We start from the raw sequence: 24,969 nt of genomic DNA, 5'->3' as shown, positions 1-24,969 counted from the left end.
CCGGGGTCAATGACCGCCGGTAAACTCGCTCGCGCATGCGCAGTGACACACCGACAGGAACTATGGCTCCTGTCAGTGTGTTGCTGCATCCGTGGAGAGCAGACATATCTCTGGATGTGTCTGTTCTCCATGGAAAATCTTCGTGGGATACGTGGCACTTAAATACGTGGCACTTAAATACGTGACACGTGTCACTTATACGTGATACGTGTCACTTAAATACGTGATACGTGTCACTTAAATACGTGGCACGTGGCACTTAAATACGTGGCACTGAAATACGTGATACGTGGCACATGGCACTTAAATACGTGGCACGTGGCACTTAAATACGTGGCACTGAAATACGTGGCACGTGGCACTTAAATATGTGGCACGTGGCACTTAAATACGTGGCACTGAAATACGTGGCACTTAAATACGTGGCACTGAAATACGTGGCACGTGGCACTGAAATACGTGGCACGTGGCACTGAAATACGTGGCACTGAAATACGTGGCACTGAAATACGTGGCACGTGGCACTTAGGCTATGTTCACATTTGCGTTGTGCGCCGCAGCGTCGGCGCCGCAACACACAACGCAAAGTAAAACGCAGCAAAACGCATGCACAACGCTGCGTTTTGTGCCGCATGCGTCCTTTTTTTGATTGATTTTGGACGCAGCAAAAATGCAACTTGCTGCGTCCTCTGCGCCCGGATGCGTGCGCTGCAGTGACGCATGCGGCGCAAAACGCGGAGCGCTGTCATTCAAAACACGTCCACTCATTTTGGTGTTTAGTCCCAAAATGGAGGATGGAAGAAGAAAAGGGTTGGACAAGGAAATTACATCATTTCTTTTTTTTTTTTCCCCCACTGCAGTTAAAGCTTTATTTGTGTCAAACACAGACAATTTGCAGAGAAAACTGCATAAAAAACCGCACAAAAAACCGCACTAAAAACCGCACCAAAAACGCACCAAAAACGCACCAAAAACGCACCTGCGTTTTCTGCCAAGAGCTGCGGTTTTTGTCCTGAAAAAAAAAGGATTGAAATCAGGATCGTGTGAACATACCCTATAGCAGATTAAAAAAAACAAACAAACAAAAAAAAACACACGATTACTGACCCCCCTCTGACCTGAGGACTGGTCCCTCTTTAAAGTCTATCCTGCCCTATTCTGGCCAACACAGAGAGCTCTGAAATTGAATAGTCCATTTCTAAACCCGTTTGACCTCTCTATAGAATGAAAACTAGTGCTTCCATTTCACCAGCAGCAAATAAATCACTTGAAAAGTGTACATAAACTCAGAGGTAAAGAAAAAAAAAAAAGGCCAAATTGTAACTAATTATGCAATGTCTTAATTAATCACAATACTGAGGCACATTTTTCCCATAAATGTTTGTTGTAATGTTCCTTTGTAATTTCTCCTGCAAATGAATAAATTGACAAATAGCACCTATCCCCTTGTCAATAGGGTGTGTCAGTGAAGAAGGACACTGCCAGCAAAGATTAGATAGTGTCAAAGTGAGTAATGACACATCCCAATTACAAAGGAAAATGGCAACATCTAGTGATCTCTTTATTCATACATTTCCAGGAGTAGAATTCTAGGAATTGGTCAAACTTTAATGGTAAGAAAAGGCACTCAAGAATTGTTGTTTTAACCATACATGTAGAGGGGATGGTAGTTCCACTTTACGTTCACACGCTCAGTATGTGTAAACCAAAACCAGGATTGGGACAATCAGAGAAAGAGTATAATACAAACATGCACACCACTTTTTATTTTTCACCCATTCCCGATTTTGGCTTACAAATGGGGATGAGCAGACCAGTGGAAGTTTGGGTTCTGGTACCGGGCCCGAACTTTATTTAAAAACTTGGTTACCAGAACTGTACCCCAACTTGAACCAGAACACCACTAAAAACAATGGGGACTTTTGAGCTGGATATCCATTCATTCTCTTTCTCTGTCTTTCGCTGGGTCCTCTTCAAGCCCAAAGATTGCAGCCAAGGTCTTTATTCGTTTCCTTAAATTTTTGACTGTTAAGGTGGATATGCATCTTCAATAGCTGTGGGCTGAGTATTCATGTATTCTCAATGAGGGGGAGATATTGCAACAAAGTTATACCTATGAAATGATTGACAGGTTTGGCTGTCATCAGTCTAAGGCCGGTGTCACACTTACGAGTGCAATGCGAGAAACTCGCGAGAGTCTCTCTCATCAATACCCGGCACTACCACCGGCGGTTCGGACTGGAGCGTTCAGCTGCATAGAAATACATGCAGCCGCACACTCCAGTCCCAAGTGCCAGCGGCAGTGCAGGGAATTGGCACGAGTTTCTCTCATTGCACTGTGTGACACCAGCCTAACATGTATGGCAACCTTTAAGAAAATATCTGGGGACATCCAAACCCGCTCACTTCAGCACTGTAAGTAAATGGTGCCAATGATGCCAAGAGCACACAAGCCTATGGAGATCCTTGCACGGTTGGCTTGTATTGTGTACATGTTCAGTTCTAATGACCAAGAAACATGTACGATACGTGCCAACATTGCCCAGCGTGTTGGGTTGTGACATCATCGGCTCTTCTCACTTCTGGCTACGGAGGGCATTGGATAACCCCGTTAAGTCTTTACAATAATATTCTATCATATTCACTGAACATGATTTTCTCAAAAGGTTATACACACATACTGCAACATTTCCACTAGAAAGCATCTCAAGTGCACATGGAGCAGCAGAGCAAACACTCCGTTTTTTAGGGCATTTAGATGTAATTTTGTGCAAGGATATTAGTTTACTTGTTTTAAAAGAGGAATTTTCTATAAACAAATACCCAATTGTGGAGCGAGTGTATTCATTGTTATCTGGTTCCTACTAATGCAGGATCACAGTTCTGCTTCCTTGGGTGCTATGCCTGCCAATTTCACATTTACCATTGTTAAAGTTTAATTAATGCTTCCTTTGGCTGACTACAGTGTGGATGACCCCTGGAGGCATGGACTATATTACAACACATTTGATATTTAAATTACAAGGAGTATAAACTATAAATTTCCCATAAAGACTTATTATGTGTATATTTTTAAAGAACAAGGAGTTTCGCTATCCGTGACCAATGTTCTTTATTTACTTAGCGATACCTGTTAGACAGAGGCTCTTTTTACCAGTTTTAGCTTCTATCAAGTTAATAAGTACCGTATCTTAAAAGGGGAAGTACATGAGAATTAAAAGATACAAAATTAGTTTTGGTGAACCAATCATTCTTTATAGTAATGGTTCCCAACATTTCTTACCTCGAGTCCCATATTCAGCACTAAGAGATGGCTGAAACATACAGATAGCATTCCCCTTTCTCACCATAGTGACACCCATAGTCTCCCATTACTGATGTGCAGGGCCGGACTGGGACTAAAATTCAGCCCTGGCATTTGAAGTCACACAGGCCCACTTGTCGCATGGTGACTGTATAATATCTTTGTACACTTGTAGGCTACAAGAAGTGAGGGGAGTGTAACACGACTATATAACATATAATTACAGCTGTATCCAGCATTACAGCTCAGTCCCCATAGAATGTAATACAGCACAGCCCCCATAGACTATAATACAGCACAGCCCCCATAGAATGTAATACAGCACAGCCCCCATAGAATGTAATACAGCACAGCCCCCATAGAATGTAATACAGCACAGCCCCCATAGAATGTAATACAGCACACCCCCATAGAATGTAATACAGCACAGCCCCCATAGAATGTAATGCAGCACAGCCCCCATAGAATGTAATGCAGCCAGCCCCATAGAATGTAATGCAGCACAGCCCCCATAGAATGTAATGCAGCCAGCCCCATAGAATTAAATGCAGCACAGCCCCATAGAATGTAATACAGCACAGCCCCATAGAATATAATGCAGCACAGCCCCATAGAATATAATGCAGCACAGCCCCATACAATATAATGCAGCACAGCCACCATACAATGTAATGCAGCCAGCCCCATAGAATATAATGCAGCACAGGCCCATAGAATGGAATGCAGCCAGCCCCATAGAATATAATGCAGCACAGGCCCATGGAATGGAATGCAGCCAGCCCCATAGAATATAATGCAGCACAGGCCCATGGAATGGAATGCAGCCAGCCCCCACAGAATGTAATGCAGGCAGCCACCATACAATATAATGCAGCACAGCCCCCATAGAATGTAATGCAGGCAGCCCCCATAGAATGTAATGCAGGCAGCCCCCATAGAATGTAATGCAGCACAGCCCCATAGCATGTAATGCAGCACAGCCCCATAGAATGTAATGCAGCACAGCCCCATAGAATATAATGCAGCACAGGCCCATAGAATGGAATGCAGCCAGTCCCATAGAATATAATGCAGCACAGGCCCATGGAATGGAATGCAGCCAGCCCCATAGAATATAATGCAGCACAGGCCCATGTAATGGAATGCAGCCAGCCCCATAGAATATAATGCAGCACAGGCCCATGGAATGGAATGCAGCCAGCCCCCATAGAATGTAATGCAGGCAGACACCATACAATATAATGCAGCACAGCCCCCATAGAATGTAATGCAGGCAGGCAGCCCCCATAGAAAGTAATGCAGGCAGGCAGCCCCCATAGAAAGTAATGCAGGCAGGCAGCCCCCATAGAAAGTAATGCAGGCAGGCAGCCCCCATAGAAAGTAATGCAGGCAGGCAGCCCCCATAGAAAGTAATGCAGGCAGGCAGCCCCCATAGAAAGTAATGCAGGCAGGCAGCCCCCATAGAAAGTAATGCAGGCAGGCAGCCCCCACAGAAAGTAATGCAGGCAGGCAGCCCCCACAGAAAGTAATGCAGGCAGGCAGCCCCCATAGAATGTAATGCAGGCAGGCAGCCCCCCCCAATAGCTCCAAAATCCAGTCATCACTCATTGATAAAAAAAACCAAAACACTCTACTCACCTCTCCTCGTGCCCCGCGCTGCTCTGGCTCTGGTCTCAGCAGTCGCAGTCTGCCCGCCCGGTCACACAGCAGGTGCGCGATAATATGACGTCATCGTGCACCCGCAGTGTCAGCAGCAGGCAGAGCGGGGAATGATGGGAGAGGGGGCGTCAGCGGACACTCTCTCCTCCATCATTGCATTCAACTGTACCGGTGTCTATGACGCCGGTATAGTTGAATGCGGGGCCGGGAGTGCGCCGACAGCGGGGAGAGTGTGCCGACAGCGGCACACTCGAGCGGCCCACTACTGCCACCGGCCCTTCTGGCATTTGCCAGAACTGCCCTATGGCCAGTCCGGCCCTGCTGATGTGCCCCCTAGAGTCCTCCATTACTCATACGCCCCCCTACCTTATATGCTGTATACTTCTAACCAGGGGTTCCCACTTAACCTTACTCAGTATTCTTGGATCAAGCACTCCCTCCACACTATTGCACCCAGCTTCAAGTACCCCTTTAATTGACAGCAGCATCCTATCTCCAGCTTAGGATCTCTCCCCAACCTATCAGGAGACATTCTTTTGATAGCCGTTTGCTAGAACAAGTGCTAATGCACCTAGCTGGCAGACAGCCGTGAGTCACAAATCATGGGCCCATGAACCACATGTGGCTTCCGAGCCAAAGGATGGGGACTCCAGCTTTAGAAGAATCCTGACGGACTCCATCTTATGGCACTTATAATTTCTGTAGTACAATAGATCCAACAGATAATTATGGCTTCTGCTTTAACCCCTTAGAGACCGCCGATACGCATTAAAACAGCGGCCGCTAAGGGTACTTATTCCCTCAATCGGGAATATGGCTGTAGCACCCCCCAGAGTCGAAAGTCTCCAGGGTCTCGGCTACTGAGGGTAGCTAAAACCCCCGGAGAACATGATCATAGCCGGACTATGTCCGATCAAGTGATCGCCATTATTCACTGGGAAAAAAAAAAAAAAAAAAAGAGTGCTGGCCGTTTCAATTATTTCTTTCTCTTCTAACACGATATACATATCAGAGGAGAGAGAAATTATGCCCCCGAGACCTCCGCCATCCCCCGGTCCCTCCTGATCCATCCCCCGACCCTATATTCAGGAAAAATAAAAAAATTGCAGGCACAAAAGCAGTGCGCCCATCAAGATCTGCCAGCCGGTACCCAACAATAGGAAATTTTTCCTATTGGCTCCTTTTGATCACTGCGATAGACCCTATCACAATGATCAAAATAAAAAAAAATAGTAAATCAAACCTCCTTTTGTCACCCCCGTAGTTAGATAAAAATTATAAAAAAAATGTTTTCTTTATTTTTTCCATTCATTGCAGTTAGGGGTTAGGTCTTTGGTAGGGTTAGGGGTGGGTTACGGTGAGGGGTGCGTTACGATTAGGCTTGGGCTTTTTTCAAAAGTGAAAAACAAAACAATATGACAGTGTTGAGCGCAAGTGCTCGCTACTGAGTTTGCATCAGGTGGTTGGGTATGCATGGAGTACTGCGGATCCCCGCATGATGTTTTTGGGTGTCTAACAGTCGCAAAACATGCGGGTCAGGGACTCGAACATGTTACTTGAGCACCCACGATATTCGGTGCATACCCGAGCACCCGATGCAAAATGGAGTAGCGAGCACTTGCTCTCAACACTAATGACGACATATTCAATATGATGACCTAAGGTTATCAAATTCTGTGTCGTACCTGTGGCTTCAAAATGCTCACTATACCCCTGGATGGGGAGTGGTTTCCAAACTGGTGTCACTTGTGATGGCTTTCCACTGTTTAGGTACATCGGGAGCTCTCCAAACACAACATGGCGTCCGCTAATTATTCCAGTAAATTTTGCATTCATAAAGTCAAATGGCGCTTCTTCCCTTCTGAGCCCTGCCGTGTACCCAAACAGTAGATTTCCCCCACAAATAAGTTATCGGCATATTCAGGAGAAATTGTGCAACAAATTTTGTGGTCCACTTTCTCCTGTTACCCTTGTGAAAATAAAATAGTTTGGGTCTAAAGTAAATTTTTCATGAAAAAAAAAAAGCACTTGAAGTGTTAATAAACTTATTGAATGTTATATTGAGCACCTTGAGGAGTTCAGTTTTTAGAATGGTGTCACTTTGGGGTATTTTTTGTCATATACACCCCTCAAAGTCACTTCAAATTTGATGTGGTCCCTAACAAAAATAGTTTTGTAAATTGTGTTGGAAAAAATGAGAAATCGCTGGTCAACTTTTAACCCTTCTAACTTCCTAACAAAAAAAAATTATGTTTCCAAAATTGTACTGATGTAAAATAGACATGTGGGAAATGTTATTTATTAACTATTTTGTGTGATATGACTCTCTGATTTAAGGACATTTGAATTAAAAGTTTGAAATTTGTGAATTGTTCACAATTTTCGTCAAATTTCGTGTTTTTTTTCTTCTCCACAAACGCATGTAATATCAAATAAATGTTACCATTATCATGAAGTACAATATGTCACAATAAAACTGTCTCAGGATCAGTGGGATGTCGAACCGTTCCAGAGTTATAACCTCAAAGTGACAGTGGTCAGAATTGTAAAATTTGGCTTGCTTATTAAGGTCCAAAATTGGCTTGGTCACTAAAGTGTTAAACGACAACACCACAGACATGAACAGAGATTAACAGCCCCTTTACAAGAGGCAAAAATGTGGAAGTGTGATTTCCTGAGAACAGGATCCCAACTACTTGCCTGTGTAAGAAGGCCGGCAACTGTTATGATCCTTAGTGGTTGAGGATCACAAAATACTCCAGCTAAGTAACAAAACATAGGACAAGCTTTAGGGTGGTGGTAAACTGGACTGACCGCAAATCTGAACCTATCCAACACACTAGAGGTAGCCGGTGAACGTGACTAAAATCCTAGACGTCTCGAGCCAGCCTGAGGAACTAACTACCCCTAGAGAGAAAGAAAGACCTCACTTGCCTCCAGAGAAATAATCCCCAAAGATATAGAAGCCCCCAACAAATAATAACGGTGAGGTAAGAGGAAGGCACATACACAGGGGTGAAAGCAGATTCAGCAAATGAGGCCCACTAATACTAGATAGCAGAAAATAGAAAAGGGGTCTGTGCGGTCAGTAAAAAACCCTTACAAAATATCCACACTGAGATTTCAAGAACCCCCGCACCAACTAACGGTGTGGGGGGAAGAAACTCAGTCCCCTAGAGCAACCAGCAAGCGAGGAAATCACATTTTAGCAAGCTGGACAAGAAACATGATGAATGCTGATAATCAAAAAATAAACAAACAAAAACTTAGCTTGTCTTGGAGAGACTGGGAGCAAGGTAGTCACAAGGAATCTGAAGAGCACTGAATACATTGAAAGCAGGCAAGGAACTGAGTATCCAGGTGAGTTAAATAGGAAACCAATCAAGGATAACGAACCAGCTGATGCTGCCAACCTGCAGAAAGACAACACTACACAGTACCGCTTGTGACCACTAGAGGGAGCCCAAAAATAGAGTTCACAACAGGCAACAATCAGTGCGATGAATTTTAAGTCGGCTTAAAAATCATTGCACTAGGAAGCACATCCCCTATGTAAAGACTGTAGATGCTTGGGGGATAACATGATATTCTATGAGCAAAGAAGGATCGGCCTAAGATAATATTCTTCAGCCTGCCCAAACAGAACAGTTACTAGCCGCCAATCGGCGTGCATACAGCTTTAAGGGACCACTACAGCCAAGCTAGAATATGGCTAACCTACAAGCAACTACACAACCAGTGAGATAAAGACATCAGATATTTGCCAAACACATTAAGGAGGACATGACCCCTGCTACAGGGCGATCCTGCAGATAAAGTTTCACATCTCATAAGACTATGGATCATCATAGGGGTGAACATTTTCCAGAGCCAAAACACTATTTTTATTTTTTACAAATATTGACACTAAAAATGCTGGATGCGATCAGAGTAGAAACCACATAATGTTATTTGAATTCACTGCAGATTTGTTCTTCGTTGGCGATCAGGTCAACAGCTTAATTGGCCGCCATTGTGGCGGAAAGTCAGCCGTGTGAAGCAGACCAAAGTGGTATACAGGGAGATATACAGAGCAGCAAACCCAGCTCAGAGAAGAAGCAGGTTTGTGACCTGGTATTTCAAAAGAAAGAAACCCTTCATTAAAATGTCACTTTAAATTGATAAAGTGTGCATGAATTCCAGAAAGGTCTGTTTAGATTCGATGTGTGCAGGCTAAAACTATCCAACAACCACCTACAAGCTGAAATACCACATTTTTACACATTATGGCAGAGGGTCTCAAATCAGCCAGGTAAATGGGACTCTCATAGAAAAAAACAATTTGAATATGAAGGGCTGTATTCTTTGCGGGAGAAGATTACATTTTCAGTGATACCATTGATTTTTCTATATGACTTATTGATCATTTTTTGGAGTGTTTTTTATTCTTTGTAATTGTGCTCATCATATGAGTTATGGTACAAGTCTTCACTTTACATTACATTTTTAAATAAAACAGCATTTTTAGTGGCCAAATATTATTCCATTATTTTTTCATTCTTTTACACCCAGTCAGCCCCATACAGTAATATACACTGCTCCAAATAAAATTGAGGGAACACTAAAATACCACATCCTAGATATTACTGAATCAAATTCCAGTTACAAATCTTTATTCATTACATAGTGGAATGCGTTGAGAACAACAAAGCATAAAAATGATCAATGTAAATAAAAATGAATATCCTATAGAGGTCTGGATTTGGAATGATACTCAAAAATCAAAGTGGAAAATCAAATTACAGACTGATCCAACTTCAGTGGAAATGCCTCAAAACAAGGAAATGATGCTCAGTAGTGATGAGCGAATATACTCGTTACTTGAGATTTCTCGAGCATGCTCGGGGGTCCTCCGAGTATTTTTTAGTGCTCAGAGTTTTAGTTTTTCTTGCCGCAGCTGAATGATTTACATCTGTTAGCCAGCATAAGTACACGTGGGGGTTGCCTAGTTGCTAGGGAATCCCCACATCAGATGTAAATCATTCAGCTGCGGCAAGAAAAACAAACTCCGAGCACTAAAAAATACTCGGAGGACCCCCGAGCGTGCTCGAGAAATCTCGAGTAACGAGTATATTCGCTTATCACTAATCCTCAGTAGTGTGTGTGGCCTCCACGTGCCTGTATGAGCTCCCTACAATGTCTGGGCATGCTCCTGATGAGGAAGCAGATGGTCTCCTGAGGGATCTCCTAACAGGCATCCAACAACTTCTGGACAGTCGGTGGTGCAACGTGGTATTGGTGGATAGAACAAGACATGATGTTTCAGATGTGTTTGGATTCAGGTCTGGGGAACGGGCGGGAGAGTCCATAGCATCATTGTCTTTTTCTTGCAGGAACTGCTGACACATTTCAGCCACATGAGATCTAGCATTGTCATTCATCAGAAGGAAACCAGGGCCCACTGCACATGCATATCGTCTCACAATGGGCCTGAGGATCTCATCCCGGTACCTAATGGCAGTCAGGGTACCTGTGGCTAGCACATTGAGGGCTGTGCGGTCCTTTAAAAAAATGCCTCCCCACACCTTTACTGACCGACTACCAAACCGATCATGCTGAAGGTTGTTGGAGGCAGCTTATCGTTCTCCACAGCGTGTCCAGACTATCACATCTGTCACGTGCTCAGTGTGAAAATGCTCTCATCCGTGAAGAGCACAGGGTGTCAATGTCAAACCTGTCAAACTTGGTGTTCTCTGGCAAATGCCAATCGCCCTGTGCGATGTTGGGCTGTAAGCAGAACACCCTCTTGTGGATGTTACGCCCTCATACCACCCTCATGGAGTCTGTTTAATATGAAGGTTAGTGGCCTGCTGGGAGTCATTTTGAAGGCTCTGGCGCTGCTCCTCCTGTTCCTGCTTGCACAAAGGAGTAGGTAGTGGTACTGCTGCTGGGTTGTTGCCCTCCTACGGCCCCCTCCACGTCTCCTAGTGTACTGGCCTGTCTCCTGGTATCTGCTCCATGCTCTGGACACTGTGCTGATACACAGCTACTTTTCTTGCAACAGCTTGCATTGATGTGCCATCTTGGATGAGCTGCACTACCTGAGCAACTTCTGGGAGTTGTAGACACTGCCTCATGCTACTGTACAGTACCTCTAGGGGTGAGAGCAATGACAAAATTCAAAAGTGACTACAACAACAGCCAAAAAGGATGAGAATAGAGAAGTGATCTGTGGTCACTTCCTGCAGAACCACTCCTTTATAGGGGTTTTCACCATTCGTCCCATATAGTAATTCTGACCCCATCCTTTAATAATCTCTCCAATCCTATTATAATGTCTCTCATCCTGTAATAGCATCCTGTCCTGAAATATAGTCACCCTTGTAATTATGTCCCCTGACCCTTTACTGTAACAGTGCCTTCAGTCCTGTAACAATGCCACCAATCCCCCCCCCCATCTTGTACGTGTCCCCCGCCTGTAATAGTATCCTGTCTTGTAATAATGGTCCCTGATCTGGCAATAATGTCCCTCAGCCCGTTCCCATCTTATACGTAGTAATATCCCCATCACTGTCCCCTACTTGTAACAATGTCCCCCAAAAAAAATTCTTCTCACCTGACCCCTCGCTCCTTTGGCAAACAGCATCCTCTTCCTCCTCCACAGCTGGGACACTTAGTAATGACGTCATGTGGGGCTGCGCTGGGACACAGTGCTGTGAGTGGAGACTGAAGTCTCTCCGCCACGCATGACTGAAAGTTAACTTCGTAACATTATTACCCGACATATTAAGCCTATATCTGCAGCTTAATAGCATTACCAGACCTGTTAGGTTCCCTATAAATAAGAAAAGCTAGCTTTTTCCATTTTTCTTAGCTCAGTCCAAGAGGGCAATCCCCGATATCTTTTCCACGCCACACTCGCCTAGAGTGATAGTCCCCCCTACATGTGTGTATAGGGAGAGACCCGTCACTCAAGAAGGTACGGGGCAAGAAGAAACCACTGGGGAACTGCATCTTCGGCAAGTCACACGAGCCACATGGTTCCCTGACGGCTGTTTTCCCTGATGTCTGCCCATGGCTTGGAAAGCATGTATCAGCTGTACTGACATTCCCAGGGTTCATCACCTCTTCTCCGCAGCTGCTTTTTCTGTGTAAGTCTATGGAGCTTCGATCTGAGGCTCAAATAGGCTTACGATGAAGGAAGTAGCTCTACCCCACATAACAGTCACTGCTCGAGCAGGAAAAGAAGATGAGAGCTTATGTGGGATTGGAACGGCACTGGACCCGGAGAACACCGGAATCGGTAAGCATTGCAAAACACTTACAACTTATACAATAAAATAATGTTGTCGAAAGTTCTATTTCAGGTTGGAGAGTGTTTGGAGGTAATATGCCAAATATAAAACTCTAAAGTACGCATTATTGTAGCGGTAATTAAAAATGATCAAACCCTCTAAGGAAGGTCTTATGACACATAAAAATGTGAAAATGTCCAAAACTTCATGAAAGGTTAACATTTTAAAATACTGCTTTCCTCTGAAATGGCAGTGATTCAAATACCACCTACAACATAATTTATAGCATTGTGAGTGATAGAGAAAAAATTAAAGACAAGAATAGTAAGAGTGGGCGCTGAGGACTTGTGAGATAGTGGCGAGTTTAATAATGACATTTGTAAGGTGCTTACAAAGGGTTAAAGGGGAATACCTTTCTAAGGCTTCTTTCACACTTGCGTCGGTACGGGTCCGTCGCTAAGCGTCGGCGCGACGTACTGACGCACGTTGTGAAAATGTGGCACAACGTGGGCAGCGGATGCAGTTTTTCCAACGCATCCGCTGCCCATTCTAAAGTCCGGGGAGGAGGGGGCAGAGTTCCGGTCGCACATGCGCGGTAGGAAATGGCGGACGCGACGTACGAAAAAACGTTCCCTTGAACATTTTTTCGTGCCGACGGTCCGCCACAACATGACGCATCCAGTGCACGGAGGACGCGACGTATGGCCATATGTTGCCATCCGTCGGCAATACAAGTCTATGGGAAAAAACGCATCCTGCGGGCACATTTGCAGGATCCGTTTTTTTCCTAAAACGACGGATTGCGACGGACGTCACACGACGCAAGTGTGAAAGAAGCCTTAAGAAGTAATGACATATTGTTAGGATATGCAATTGCAATGATCCTGTCCACCCACACACAATGCAGGGAACAGCATCAAAACTTCAGAAAAAAAAATAAAAGTGTGAACAGCAGTGATAAAGAAGTGTCCAAGGCATCAATGATTGGAGGAGAGTACCCGAAACTTTGAAGTCCCACTGTGTCATTAAAGAGATGACTCAAAGCTTCTTTCAGAAATTGTATTCTTGGAAAAGCTTCCCCCAATTGCAGAGTCTGAACAAATGTAGAGACAACGCTCGCATGATCAGATCTCCTACTCCACACCACAAATCTGCAGCACAGCCATGCTTTACAAGGGGAAAATCTGTGATTAGGTCACAACAAAATAGGAAGGCCACAGATTTAAAAACTATGCTCATTTTTTTGTTATACATGAATTTTACAGTAAATGGGTAGATTTTAGGAGCAGAATCGGCAAACATCTGGGCAAGTATGTGGCCAAGTAGTGATACGAACCAGATCTGCCCGGTTAAATAATATCTCATTTGTTCCTGAAAAGAAACTGAAAAACATTTATAAATGCATTTTTGCCACAAACAGTCACAAAATTACAGAGGATGCCATTTGTACACTATAATTTGTGACTTATTAAGCTTTCGCCTCCACAGTTTTGAAAAATAGCAGGGGGTAAGTCCAATTGACAAATCTACTGCCGCACGTTTATTTCTGGTGCACGTTCTGCGCACGATGTGCTGACATATTAGAAAGCATGTGCCTTTAAAAGAGAATCTGTCACCACGTTTCTGCTACCTCATCTGAAAGCAGCATAATGTAACAGCAGAGACCCTGATTCCAGCATTGTGTCACTTACTGGGATGTAAAGTGTATGTCTGACAAAATCACAATTTTCTCTGCTGCAGATCTAGCAGTTCTCTGAATAGTGAGCTCTGTATAACCCCGCCCCCACCACTGATTGACAGCTTTCTGTGTACATTGTGTAAAGGCGTAAAGCAGAGAAACAGTGGTGGGGGCGGGGTTACACAGAGCTCATGAATATGCTGGACTACCTGGCAGCAAGTTTACTAGTCCTCTAATGATAATCTTCTGCTAATAACACAGTGATTTTATTAAATCTACAGCAAGCAGCCCAGTAAGTGATACATCGTTGGAATCAGGGTCTCTGTCTCTACATTATGCTGCTCTCGGATTATGTGGCAAAAACATGTTGACAAATTCCCGTTGATAAATCAGACTCCTTTCAAAATTGTGCCATTTATCAAGACTGACCGTGCACTTTGTCTTGCCAAATCTTTCCCAATATCTTTTGAGTGAAGAAAATATAAATCGCCAAAGAGAACCTTGTTGTGCATTTATAGCTGCCGACAATCCGTTATCAGCAGCCCAATATCCCATTTACACACAATGCTGTGCTGCCAATAACGATCATTTTAATGCTGCCATGTACACTCCAATCACCAACAGAACAAGCATTTTATTATTCGTTGGGTGATTGCCGACACAATTAAACAAACCGCAAATCGGCAAATGAGCGTTAAGGAAAAACTATCAATTCCTCAAAATAGGCCTTAACATTGTTTGTTACGACTAAATATCACTTAAAAGAATAATTTGAAAGCTTTGTACACAAAAATCAAATTAAAAATAAGAACCTAATAATACTTCTCCTAACTGACACCTGCCTAAAATAATATAAATATATATGTAATGATCCAAATAGTGTAAATACTTATCTAGTGCTAACCCGAACGTATGTGTATACTAAGGGGCACTACTGTACCTACAAGACCTGGTCCTAAGTAATAGTACAGACATTTATATAGTGTGAGAGTAAACATTAATAAATAGTAAATTACATAAAACAACATGCCGGAATGAGAGATGAAAAAAGCCTGGACAGCCAGAAAAATGGAGAACTATTTTCCCCTTTCTGGAAAAAATGATGCATCCATAATTTTTTTGAAACTGGAGAAACTTATACAGATTATGAAAGTAATTAAAGGGATTCTTCGGTCATAAACTACATGTCTGCAGTCATCTGCTATGTTAATGGCTGCAGGTGGACTGCGATTCCACCTGCAGCTGTTAGGGGAACAGGACAACTGATCAAATCAGCTATCATGTGCCGGAAAAGATGTGGGCTCAGCGCCTGGAGCCTGTACCAAAAGTGGATACACAACTTATGACGTACCTTTGCTGTGTTCAGATGAAACCAAAATTTAACTTTTTGGCCACCAAGGTAATAGCTATGTCGGACGCTAAACCAACACAGCTCATCGGCTCTAGAACACCATCCACACAGTAAAATATGGTGGTGGCAGCATCATGCTCTGGGGATTTTTTGGGCTGCAGAAAGAGGGAAAAAGGATGGTGGGAAATACAGGGATATTCTTGAGCAAAACCAGCTTCAGTGTGTCAATGATTTGAGGCTGGGACGGATGTTCACCTTCCAACAAGACAATGACCCAAAGCATACTGCTAAAGTAACACTCTAGTGGTTTAAGGGGAAACGTGTAAATGTTTTGGAGTGGCCTAGTCAAAGCACAGACCTTAATCTAACTGAGAATCTGTGGTCAGACTTGAGGAGTGCTGTTCAGAGGAAACCATCTAACTCGAAGGAGCGCTGAGCAGTTTTGCCTTGAAGCCATGGGTAAAAATCCCAGTGGCAAGATGTGGAAAGCTCAAAGACTTATCCAAGGCGACTTCCAGCTTTAATTTGTCGCTATAAAGTACTGACTTTACGGGGGGGGGGTGTGAATAGTTTTGCACACTGAAGTTTTCAGTTATTTTGTCCTATTTGTAGTTCACTTCACAATAAAAAGAACACCGAATGTTCACAGGTGTAGGCATGTTCTGTACATGAACTGATGCAAACCTTTAAAAAAAAAAAAAAAAACAGTGAAATTCCAGGTTGTGAGCTAGTAAAGGGTGGGGAATACTTTTGCAAGCCACTGTACATGTGCATATAAATTGTTTGGGGTGTAATCCTGCTGATAAGATTATTATTATTATTATTATTTATTGTTATAGCGCCATTTATTCCATGGCGCTTTACAAGTGAGGTCTGAAAGGTATTCCAGATTACTTCAAATTCCATTCTCCATTTGTATATAGGCGTTTTTTTATTTTCTTACCAGCACTGGTTAGCACCAGAAAGCGTAAATCATACTGCCAGCACTGAATAATGGGAACAGGAAATGATGTGGACTTGAGTAAAGCATATTTGCATTACACGTGTACCACACCAACACCGCAGTTTGGGTAGGTTAATTACATGCAAACCAGAAAATGAAAATCCTTTCTACACTACTTCTGACATGCACATTATACAGGTCAGTACCACAAGTGCCTGACAAAAGTCACAAGAAGTGATGAGCGAACGTGCTGGGATAAGGTGTTATTCGAGTACGCTCATGTTCTAACCTAGTGTCTTCAGCGTGCTCGAATACTATATTTGAGTCCCCGCGCCTGTATGTCTCCCGGCTGTTAGACAGAAGCAACACATACCAGGACTGCCCGTTTATTAGCTGCGAAAAATGCAGCTGCGGGGACTTGAATCTATTTTACGAGCACGCCAAAAACACTCGGTTGGCACACGACCATGTTCGGATAACACCTTATCCCAGCACATTCGTTCGTCACTAGTCACAAGCTCCAGCAGCCATCATATTATGTATCCTACAGCAGTTAATACACTAATGAGTCTGATTCATTAATGCTTTTGGGCCTTTTTGGTATAGCTTTTGGCGTTTTTCACTTGCACCTAATCGCTCTTTTAAAGAGGTTTTCCCGCAAAAAGTTAATTTTATTCAATACATCTTGGAATAATAACTTCCTCAATTGGATGTTTAAAATAAAACGTTCCCGTGCTGAGATAATGTCATAAATGTGCCCCTGCTGTGTACTGTGTGTTCCCTATTGTGAATGGGGTTCAGGGTTTCCAGATATTTTTGCCCCATACATCATTTGTGACTTTTGGAAAACTCTAAATGTAATCACGTCTCCCTTTGGAGTGATTTTATTTACACCAGATTTTTTGGAGCAATTTCGGTGCCATTTTGCGTTAAAGTGTTGCTAAAAATAAAGACAATTCCTTACTTTTGCGCAAAATTCATGAATTGCATTTGCCATTGTGAAAAATTTAGTGCAAAAACCAGCAACAAATACAAGTCAAAACAGAAAAAGTAAGAAACAAAACCTGATCAAATGATGGGGCCTGAAATCAGAAAATGAAAATTCTATTTATCCATAAATGTTAAAACTATTTCAATATATTTATCTTGACAATTTCAAGTCACAGTTCCCAGATAAAATAGCATAGAAATATCAGTCCACAGCATAAAATATTTGCTGAAATCACCCAAAATGCCATTCGAGCATCTGAAAATATCACGAGACCGGCTCCCTAGCTCCAGAGCAGTGCTGAATCAGCAGCGTCATGCACAGAAGCTGAACGCGAGTAAAAAAATAACACATTACTGTTAACGTGTCGCCACACACACACAAATTTATTATATATATGTGTGTGTGAATGTTATTATGGAGCACCTTACAGGTTGTGAAGTCCAGAAACTCAGAACAACGTTAGTGATTTTTTAGATTACAACACATACTGACATACAAATCCTAAGTAGCACAGAACCTGTTTCAAAAGGGTGACCATCATGTAAATTAATATGCTCTCTTCCACAACATAAATTGTTTATTAACAATGCATTTGTTGAAATTTTGAGTTTATCTTATATATTGATTAATATTCTGCATTTCATAAATCTGGATGTATTTTGTGGTTTCCATGCTAAACAATAGTTTCTTTGCTGTAGTCATCCTTTCTCTATCGACCTTGAGGTCCAGGCCTGTCTGCCCTGTGGGCTACCATCCGACTACCACGATACGGCTTTTCAATGTTACTCATTGTGGACACAGCTCATACTATTCAACAGGGGTGTCAAACTGCATTCCTCGAGGGCCTCAAACCATGCGTGTTTTCAAGATTTCCTTCTCATTGCACAAGGTGCTGGAATCATTCTGTGCAGGTGATTAAATGATCACCTGTGCAATACAAGGAAATCCTGAAAACATGACCTGTTTGCAGCCCTTGAGAAATGCAGTTTGACACCCCTGCTATTCAATATATTTTATACTTTTTTTGTTTTATCTACGCATTATTTTGCATTAGATTTTTTGCTCTTACCGCCTATGACATTGCCTCTTCCTGGGTTTTAGTATGGGTTGGGTCACAAGTCCCCTTGGTTGTCCCGCTCCATAGTGGCACCCAGGGTTTGCTGCCCTTTTTACATATGGGCTGGCGGTACCGAGGATACATCCGCATCACTTTCGTGATGTGGCTCACTGTGACACGCAAGCACTAGCGTCATTTCTGATATTCTGGTCCACCATGACATGCACACCGCAGATGCATTTTTGCATTCTGGGATTCCTCCGATTTTGGCCTCGTGTCTGTGCCTTTTCATTGGCTAATTTAGAGTATGGGAGAGAAACATTCAGATCATACAAACTCCTTGGTGGGGTTTAAGTCCAGGACCTCAGTGCTGCAAGACTACAATGCTAACCACTGAGCCACCGTGCTGCCCTATTTTACCTGAAAACATAAGTTGTGAAGAGGTTTTGCAGCTGTTGTGGGAATTGCTTTCATAATGGATACTCTAGGAAGTAGGTAAACTATTTCAGAACGATAGCGTCATACGAGTCTACCAGAAACTGATTACATCCCCCTCTTACTCAGGAAAGGCAGGATGTGTTTTATGAGGTTCTGCAGCAGGTTAAAGACATACAGTATATCAGCACAAAATTACTGTTCAAACCAAGCACATCACCTTGTAAGGCACATATCCCTAATAAAAATGTCACCTTGCTGCATTTGCAGAAATCATTCTTTTTCAAAAGTGCTAATGAGGAGCTCAGTACACCCTGGGTGTGGCCAAGCAGTTAAAGTCGCCTTTCCACCTACTTACTTCCCATTTCTCCCTACCCTCTTGTGGATCCTGTAAAACTTGAGCTGTCAATTAGAAAGAGGGTTACGGAAATAGTTGCAAAATAACTATATAGACTGACCTGCTCGGCCACACCCAGAGTGCACCAAGAAGCTCATCAGCATATTTGAATAAAAAAATGACTTGTGGTAAAGGCAGTAAAGGATTTGTTTATTAAAAGGGTTGTCCGGGACTTTATGATGTCGGCCTATCCTTAGGATTGGTCTTAAATATCTGATCGTGGGGGGGGAGGGGGAGCGACATCCGGCACCCCCGCCGACCAGCCATTCCCAGCATTTGCGCCGAGTTGCATAGCATAACATCAACGGAATAGTGATCATGGCCAGAGCCTGCACATCTGCCCCCTACTGACTTGAATAGAGGGCAGATGCGCAGTACCTGGCTGTGGCCACTATTCCATCGAAGGAGCTGTGCTATGCAACTCAGCGCATCTGACCACCGCCAACAGCTGATCGGCAGGGAGTGCCAGATGACATCTCCACCGATCAGACGCTGATGACCTATCCCAAAGCCATCACTGTAAAGGTTCTGGATAACCCCTTTTAAATGTATTATTTTTTATTAAGACCATGTTCCCGCTAAGGTATCGTGCTTGGTTTAAATATTGTATAATGAAAATCTATTCCGTAGAGCGAAGTTTATGCAAATCAACTACAGCCTGACAATGTTTTCATTTTCTTCAAAAAGGTACGTTTCAAGAGGTTCTGCAGCAACTGCATGATGTAAATCCCAGCTAGACTAGAGACTATTTCAGAGAGGGGGTTTCATGCCAATCAACCAGATACAGCATTTCCCTTGACCTTACAAAGGGGTTTTACAGGAAATGACAGTTTTATTCCATTAGGTAGATTATCCCAGCTGTAGCAGAAAATAAGGAGACAGCAGAATATTTGTGAGACATTGCCTCCTCACTTGTACAATCGTGTCATTATCAGAGTGACCATCACCAAATAGAATTGCCTACAACATCAATTAATTTGACCGTATGCCACTTCAGAAAGAAGAGATATTTTCACCCTCCATACATTTCTAAACCTGCGCCGTCTTCTGCAAGTACAGCAAAGCTTTTGTCAGGGAGTAATGGTGTGTTTAATTAAACAAGCAAGGGTGAACACACAAGAAGACAGAATACCGTCTGCATATTTTTACTGTCGACTTCCTAGTGATGAGTGCTTGTATAGGGGATGGACTACACGTACCAGGCGACTGGTGTCACAAATGATGACGGGGTAAAGATAAGATTAGGTCGGGCTTTTAATCAGATGTGACCTGTGCAGCAGACTCTGATCTCAATACTCCATGTAGGGGCCTGGGTCTAGCCAAAGCACCAGACTTGTCAAGTAAGCCACCTGGTAGCACGGCCATGGACAAGCCATTTCTTTCATTATTATTATTATAGCGCCATTTATCCCATGGCGCTTTGCATGTGAGGAGGGGTATACATAATAAAAACAAGTACAATAATCTTGAACAATACAAGTCATGACTGGTACAGGAGGAGAGAGGACCCTGCCCGCGAGGGCTCACAATCTACAAGGGATGGGTGAGGATACAGTAGGCGAGGATAGAGCTGGTCATGCAGTGGTTTGGTCATGATCATCAAACCTGTCCTACAAGAAGTCCCAACAGATGGTAGACATGCACATACGCAGATCAACCTGGTAAAGAGGTAAAAAAAGGATTTGTATAATCGCAAGTTTTGAAAGGGTCACCTTCTGTCCAATCCCTGTTGAAAAACAATCTTTTCTGCACAACGCCTCTTAGAACTGTCAAACAGGCTGTCAATAGATCCGACCACGTCACCGGAGCTCTGCAGCAGAACAATAGCGTGACACAGCCTTATTCTTCTGCAGTTTGTCTACAGCTACCTATGTCAGGTAACAAGTGCGTTCCCAGCACAAGGAATAAGGGATCATTGTTCTAATTGGGGTTCGGATGTGTCCATTCTGACAATAGCGAAGTCCTGATAACTTGTTAGCTAGCGATCAGCTTACTCAGGGTGGATAAATCCCAGAAGCTTATAGCCAACATGTCTAGGAATGTGCTCCGTACAAATCATTTTTTTCCATGTCTACAGGAGATCATAAAAAAAATCAAGTTCTAAAAGATCCTCACTTACGGCACAGCCACACAACCAATCGTGTAGAAATCCACAGATATGACGCTGCCCCTACATGATAGGAACTAAAAATGACATCAATCAGCATCGCCACTTCAATCCCCGCTGTCCGATACTGATACTCCCCCACCAGTGATGTCTCACGCCAGCACATGAATGCTGCAGCCAATCACAGGCCTCACTAGTCATGTGCCATGCTTACTGGCATTGCATTGCTCCAGCCGTCCTGGTGCAACATATCACCACTAGCCTATACACAAAGGTCTGCAAGGGACTACCAAATGAGCAGCACCATAGGATTGATGAAGTGAATGCTTTTTTTTTTTTTTTTTTTTTTTGGGGGGGGGGGGGGGGAGGGGATGTAGTACATTTGTTGCTTTCTTCCGAATCAATGACAATGGCTAGTTAGTATCAAGATCAGTCACAATTCATTTGGTCACAGGCACATCAGCTCATTCCCATATGGTCAACATGGCTGGTCCTACATAAAGTCGGAACCCGCACTAGTGACTTTCTGGATCCCTACACAGTCCATGAACTCAACACCCCCCAATCAAGTGTCCAAACCATAATGCTTCCAAACACTCTTGGTGCCAATTACGAGGTCTCTGAAAGTGGAAATTTCTGACAAGACATCCTAAACAAAGAACCATTCAAATTAATGACGTGTTGCCTGGAATTGTTTGTCAGAGCCTCCAAGACCCAGACACCGCAGAGCAGCAATATAGGGGGAATAAAGACCCCGTGTTCTTGAGACCACTGGAATAGCTATTCATCAGATGATCTGACACAGTGCTGGTGTAGCCGCACAATCAGGCAACAAGCAGCACGGTATTTGCCCCTTCAATAAAACACAAGGTTAGCAATTTCATCTGAAATACTGCAAAGTCGTAACCCAATAATCGCCCAGATATCCGGTTATAACAGCTAAACTGCTCATGAAAAGAATCCATTTTAAAGTTGATTCTATGCCTTTATATATAACACATAGAACTGACCTTCCTCTTCTGACAAGCCTACAACCTGCAGTATCCACCAACCCACCAAACCGCTGCACGGCCAGCTCTGCCCTCACCTACTGTATCCTCACCCGTCCCTGGTAGATTGTGAGCCCTCACAGTCTCCTCCTGTACCAGTCGTGACTTGTATTGGTTAAGATTATTGTACTCATTTTTATATACCCCTCCTCACATGTAAAGCTCCATGGAATACATGGCGCTATAATAATAATCTTTATATCGCGCTAACATATTCCGCAGCGCTTTACAGTTTGCACACGTTATCATCACTGTCCCCGTTGGGGCTCATAATCTAAATTCCCTATCAGGATGTCTTTGGAATGTGGGAGGAAACTGGAGAACCCGGAGGAAACCCACGCAAACACGGAGAGAACATACAAACTCCTTACAGATGTTGTCCTTGGTGGGGTTTGAACCCAGGGCGCCAAACACGGAGAGAACATACAAACTCCTTGCAGATGTTGTCTTTGGTGGGGTTTGAACCCAGGACTCCAGCGCTGCAAGGCCGCTGTGCTAACCACTGCGCCACCGTGCTGCCCGTATAAGAATAATACTTTTTTTTTTTTTCACAAATTATCTCAGGTTTTGTTCTCACTTCTGTTTATCTGTTCAATTTAGGGGGAAATTCATGTGCAAAACAGATCCAAGGTATATCTGATGAAGGCAGAAGCAGAGACCCCACTAGTCCCCGATGTCCCCGTGGGTCCATTATGTGTAGAAGGTGCATCACACAGAACTTTTTCTCCTGTTCTAAAAACCTCAAACAGAAAGCGGATGGATCCCATAATAATGGATGGACTCCATCGTCCTCCGTCTGCTTCAGTCATACTGTTCTGGCCAATCCCCACCTCGAGAGGACATATAACCCGACCCTGTAGGGGCAGACATGGGCTCGGTTCATCCACGTGGCAGAACTCTGGTGTAAAGCCATAAAAAGTCACACAGATGTTTTTACTACTTTCGGTGTTTGCACTCCAGCTTCGGATAGCCCACCAGAGTGGCCAGAGCTGGGGTGGGCCATGGCTACGCCACCAACCATTCTGGCGAGGAGCACGTCACTCACAACATGCGCCAAACCTCATGAGTGGCATGTGCCTCCTAATGAATGTGGTGCACAGTATCCCTGCAAGCCCCTCGTACCTAATACCAGTCTTAAGGAATTGTGGGCATGGAGCCCCCATTATGAGGGCAGACAGAACAGGCAGGCCACTAAGCAGAAAACACAGCAACCACTACACACACCAGCAGTAACACTACTGCCATGGCGGATGAATACACACATTGCAGGTTACAGGGCTGCCTAGAGGTCTATGGGCGGAGCGATATCCCGGCGGAATTTCGGTTCTCGGCGTTTATGAGCCGCACATAGACGCGCAGTAGAAGGACGCCAGCAATGGCCGCGCCTCCCCCCTCCCGGCCACTGGGATTTGTGAGGAGCAGTCCGTTGGGGGGCACCAGTTACCCAGAACCCCACGGGGAAACCAACTCGCCGCGCCTCCCTCCCGGACACAGCGCACGTACAGCCGGGCCGGGGATGCGCAGTACGGCGCTGAGCTCGCGGCACCTCGCACCATTAGGGCGATTAGTAAAATTAATGAATCCACCTCCAGACAGAGGGACCCGGCCTGACAGAGCACCAGGCCCCTCTGGTGATGGAGGAAGGACGGGGACTAGGAAGCGGCTACACACAGCCGTACACATAAGCCGGTACTCACCCGGGCCAGCTGGGAGTGCGGGGGCTCCGTCCGGCCGGAGGACAGGGAGGACCAGAGGATGAGCAGAGCCAGGAAAGTGGCCAGCACCAGCAGGCTGCGCAGGAGGAAGCCGGGCTTCAGCCTCATGGTTGTGCTGGCAGCAGAGAGGAGCAGTCACGGTGCAGTCACTGGAGAAAGTGAGGGGAGCGCTGTGCACGGACTGCTTACATGGCGCACGGCGCGGCGGCGGCTGCCCGCACAGAACACACGGCGCCCGTAGCCTGGGCTGAGGGCTCCTTCATGAGGCGGCGGCACATCCTCCTCAGCCGGCGGCACTCGCCTCACACACAGGTGTGAGCTCCTCACACACCAGTGTGGCCTCTATTCTCCTCCCTCCCTGACACTGTCCCGCTGCTGCCCCCTGCCTCACCCCGCCTCTGCCAGACAGCAAACTTTCCTGCTGTCCTGAGGTGAGGCCGCTGCTGCGGGGGGGCATTCCTGCCACCATTGTGTATGGCCAGCTACTGGTCTGGGAAGACCCCCACATGTGGTGGAGGAGGAGGGCAGCACTTCCAGGAAGACGTCTGCTCTGCAAAGCGACCACTCATGGAGGTCCAGGATGGGCTCGTGGCCCCAAGTCACACAGACCACGCTTAAAGCCCCCCATACACATTACAATATTATTTATATAGCGCCATTAATTCCATGGTGCTGTACATGAGAAGGGGTTACGTACAGGGTTATAGATATCGTTTACAGTAAGCCCATTTACAGTGACACACTGGTGCAGAGGGGAGAGGACCCTCGCGGACTTACATTCTACAATATCAGTCGATACCTAATGTGTATGGGTCGCAGCCAACTGAAAGTCAGGGCAAATGACGACTGTTGGCAGAAATGTCTGCCGGAGGCTTTCTGGTAGAGAACACAGGAGCACTTGTCCATACGAACGCCTGTGTGTACGGGAGAGGTGGCATCAGACGAATGATCGGCCGCAGCTAACAGCCATCTAAAGTGGCTAACATAGGGCGAATTCAGACAATCATTA

The 24,969-nt window shown here is 44.5% G+C and overlaps 1 protein-coding gene across 2 annotated transcripts in view; it reads right to left on the bottom strand.

The window, feature by feature from the left end:
* GALNT7 (polypeptide N-acetylgalactosaminyltransferase 7) overlaps positions 1–24,280 on the bottom strand; it is a 205,901-nt gene extending 181,621 nt beyond the window's left edge. The window contains exon 1 of one of the 2 annotated variants that reach the window (XM_077279506.1): positions 23,943–24,280. In XM_077279506.1, the coding sequence (XP_077135621.1) occupies positions 23,943–24,068 (126 nt within the window). In that variant the 5' untranslated portion in view covers positions 24,069–24,280. The remainder of the gene's footprint in view (positions 1–23,942) is intronic. The other variant, XM_077279505.1, reaches the window with a different exon arrangement.
* Between the last annotated feature and the right edge of the window lie 689 nt (positions 24,281–24,969).

Source organism: Ranitomeya variabilis, chromosome 1, assembly GCF_051348905.1.
Source record: "Ranitomeya variabilis isolate aRanVar5 chromosome 1, aRanVar5.hap1, whole genome shotgun sequence".
Taxonomy (NCBI): domain Eukaryota; kingdom Metazoa; phylum Chordata; class Amphibia; order Anura; family Dendrobatidae; genus Ranitomeya; species Ranitomeya variabilis.
Note: the sequence above shows the minus strand (reverse complement) of the source record. Positions and strands in the feature narration are given on the sequence as shown.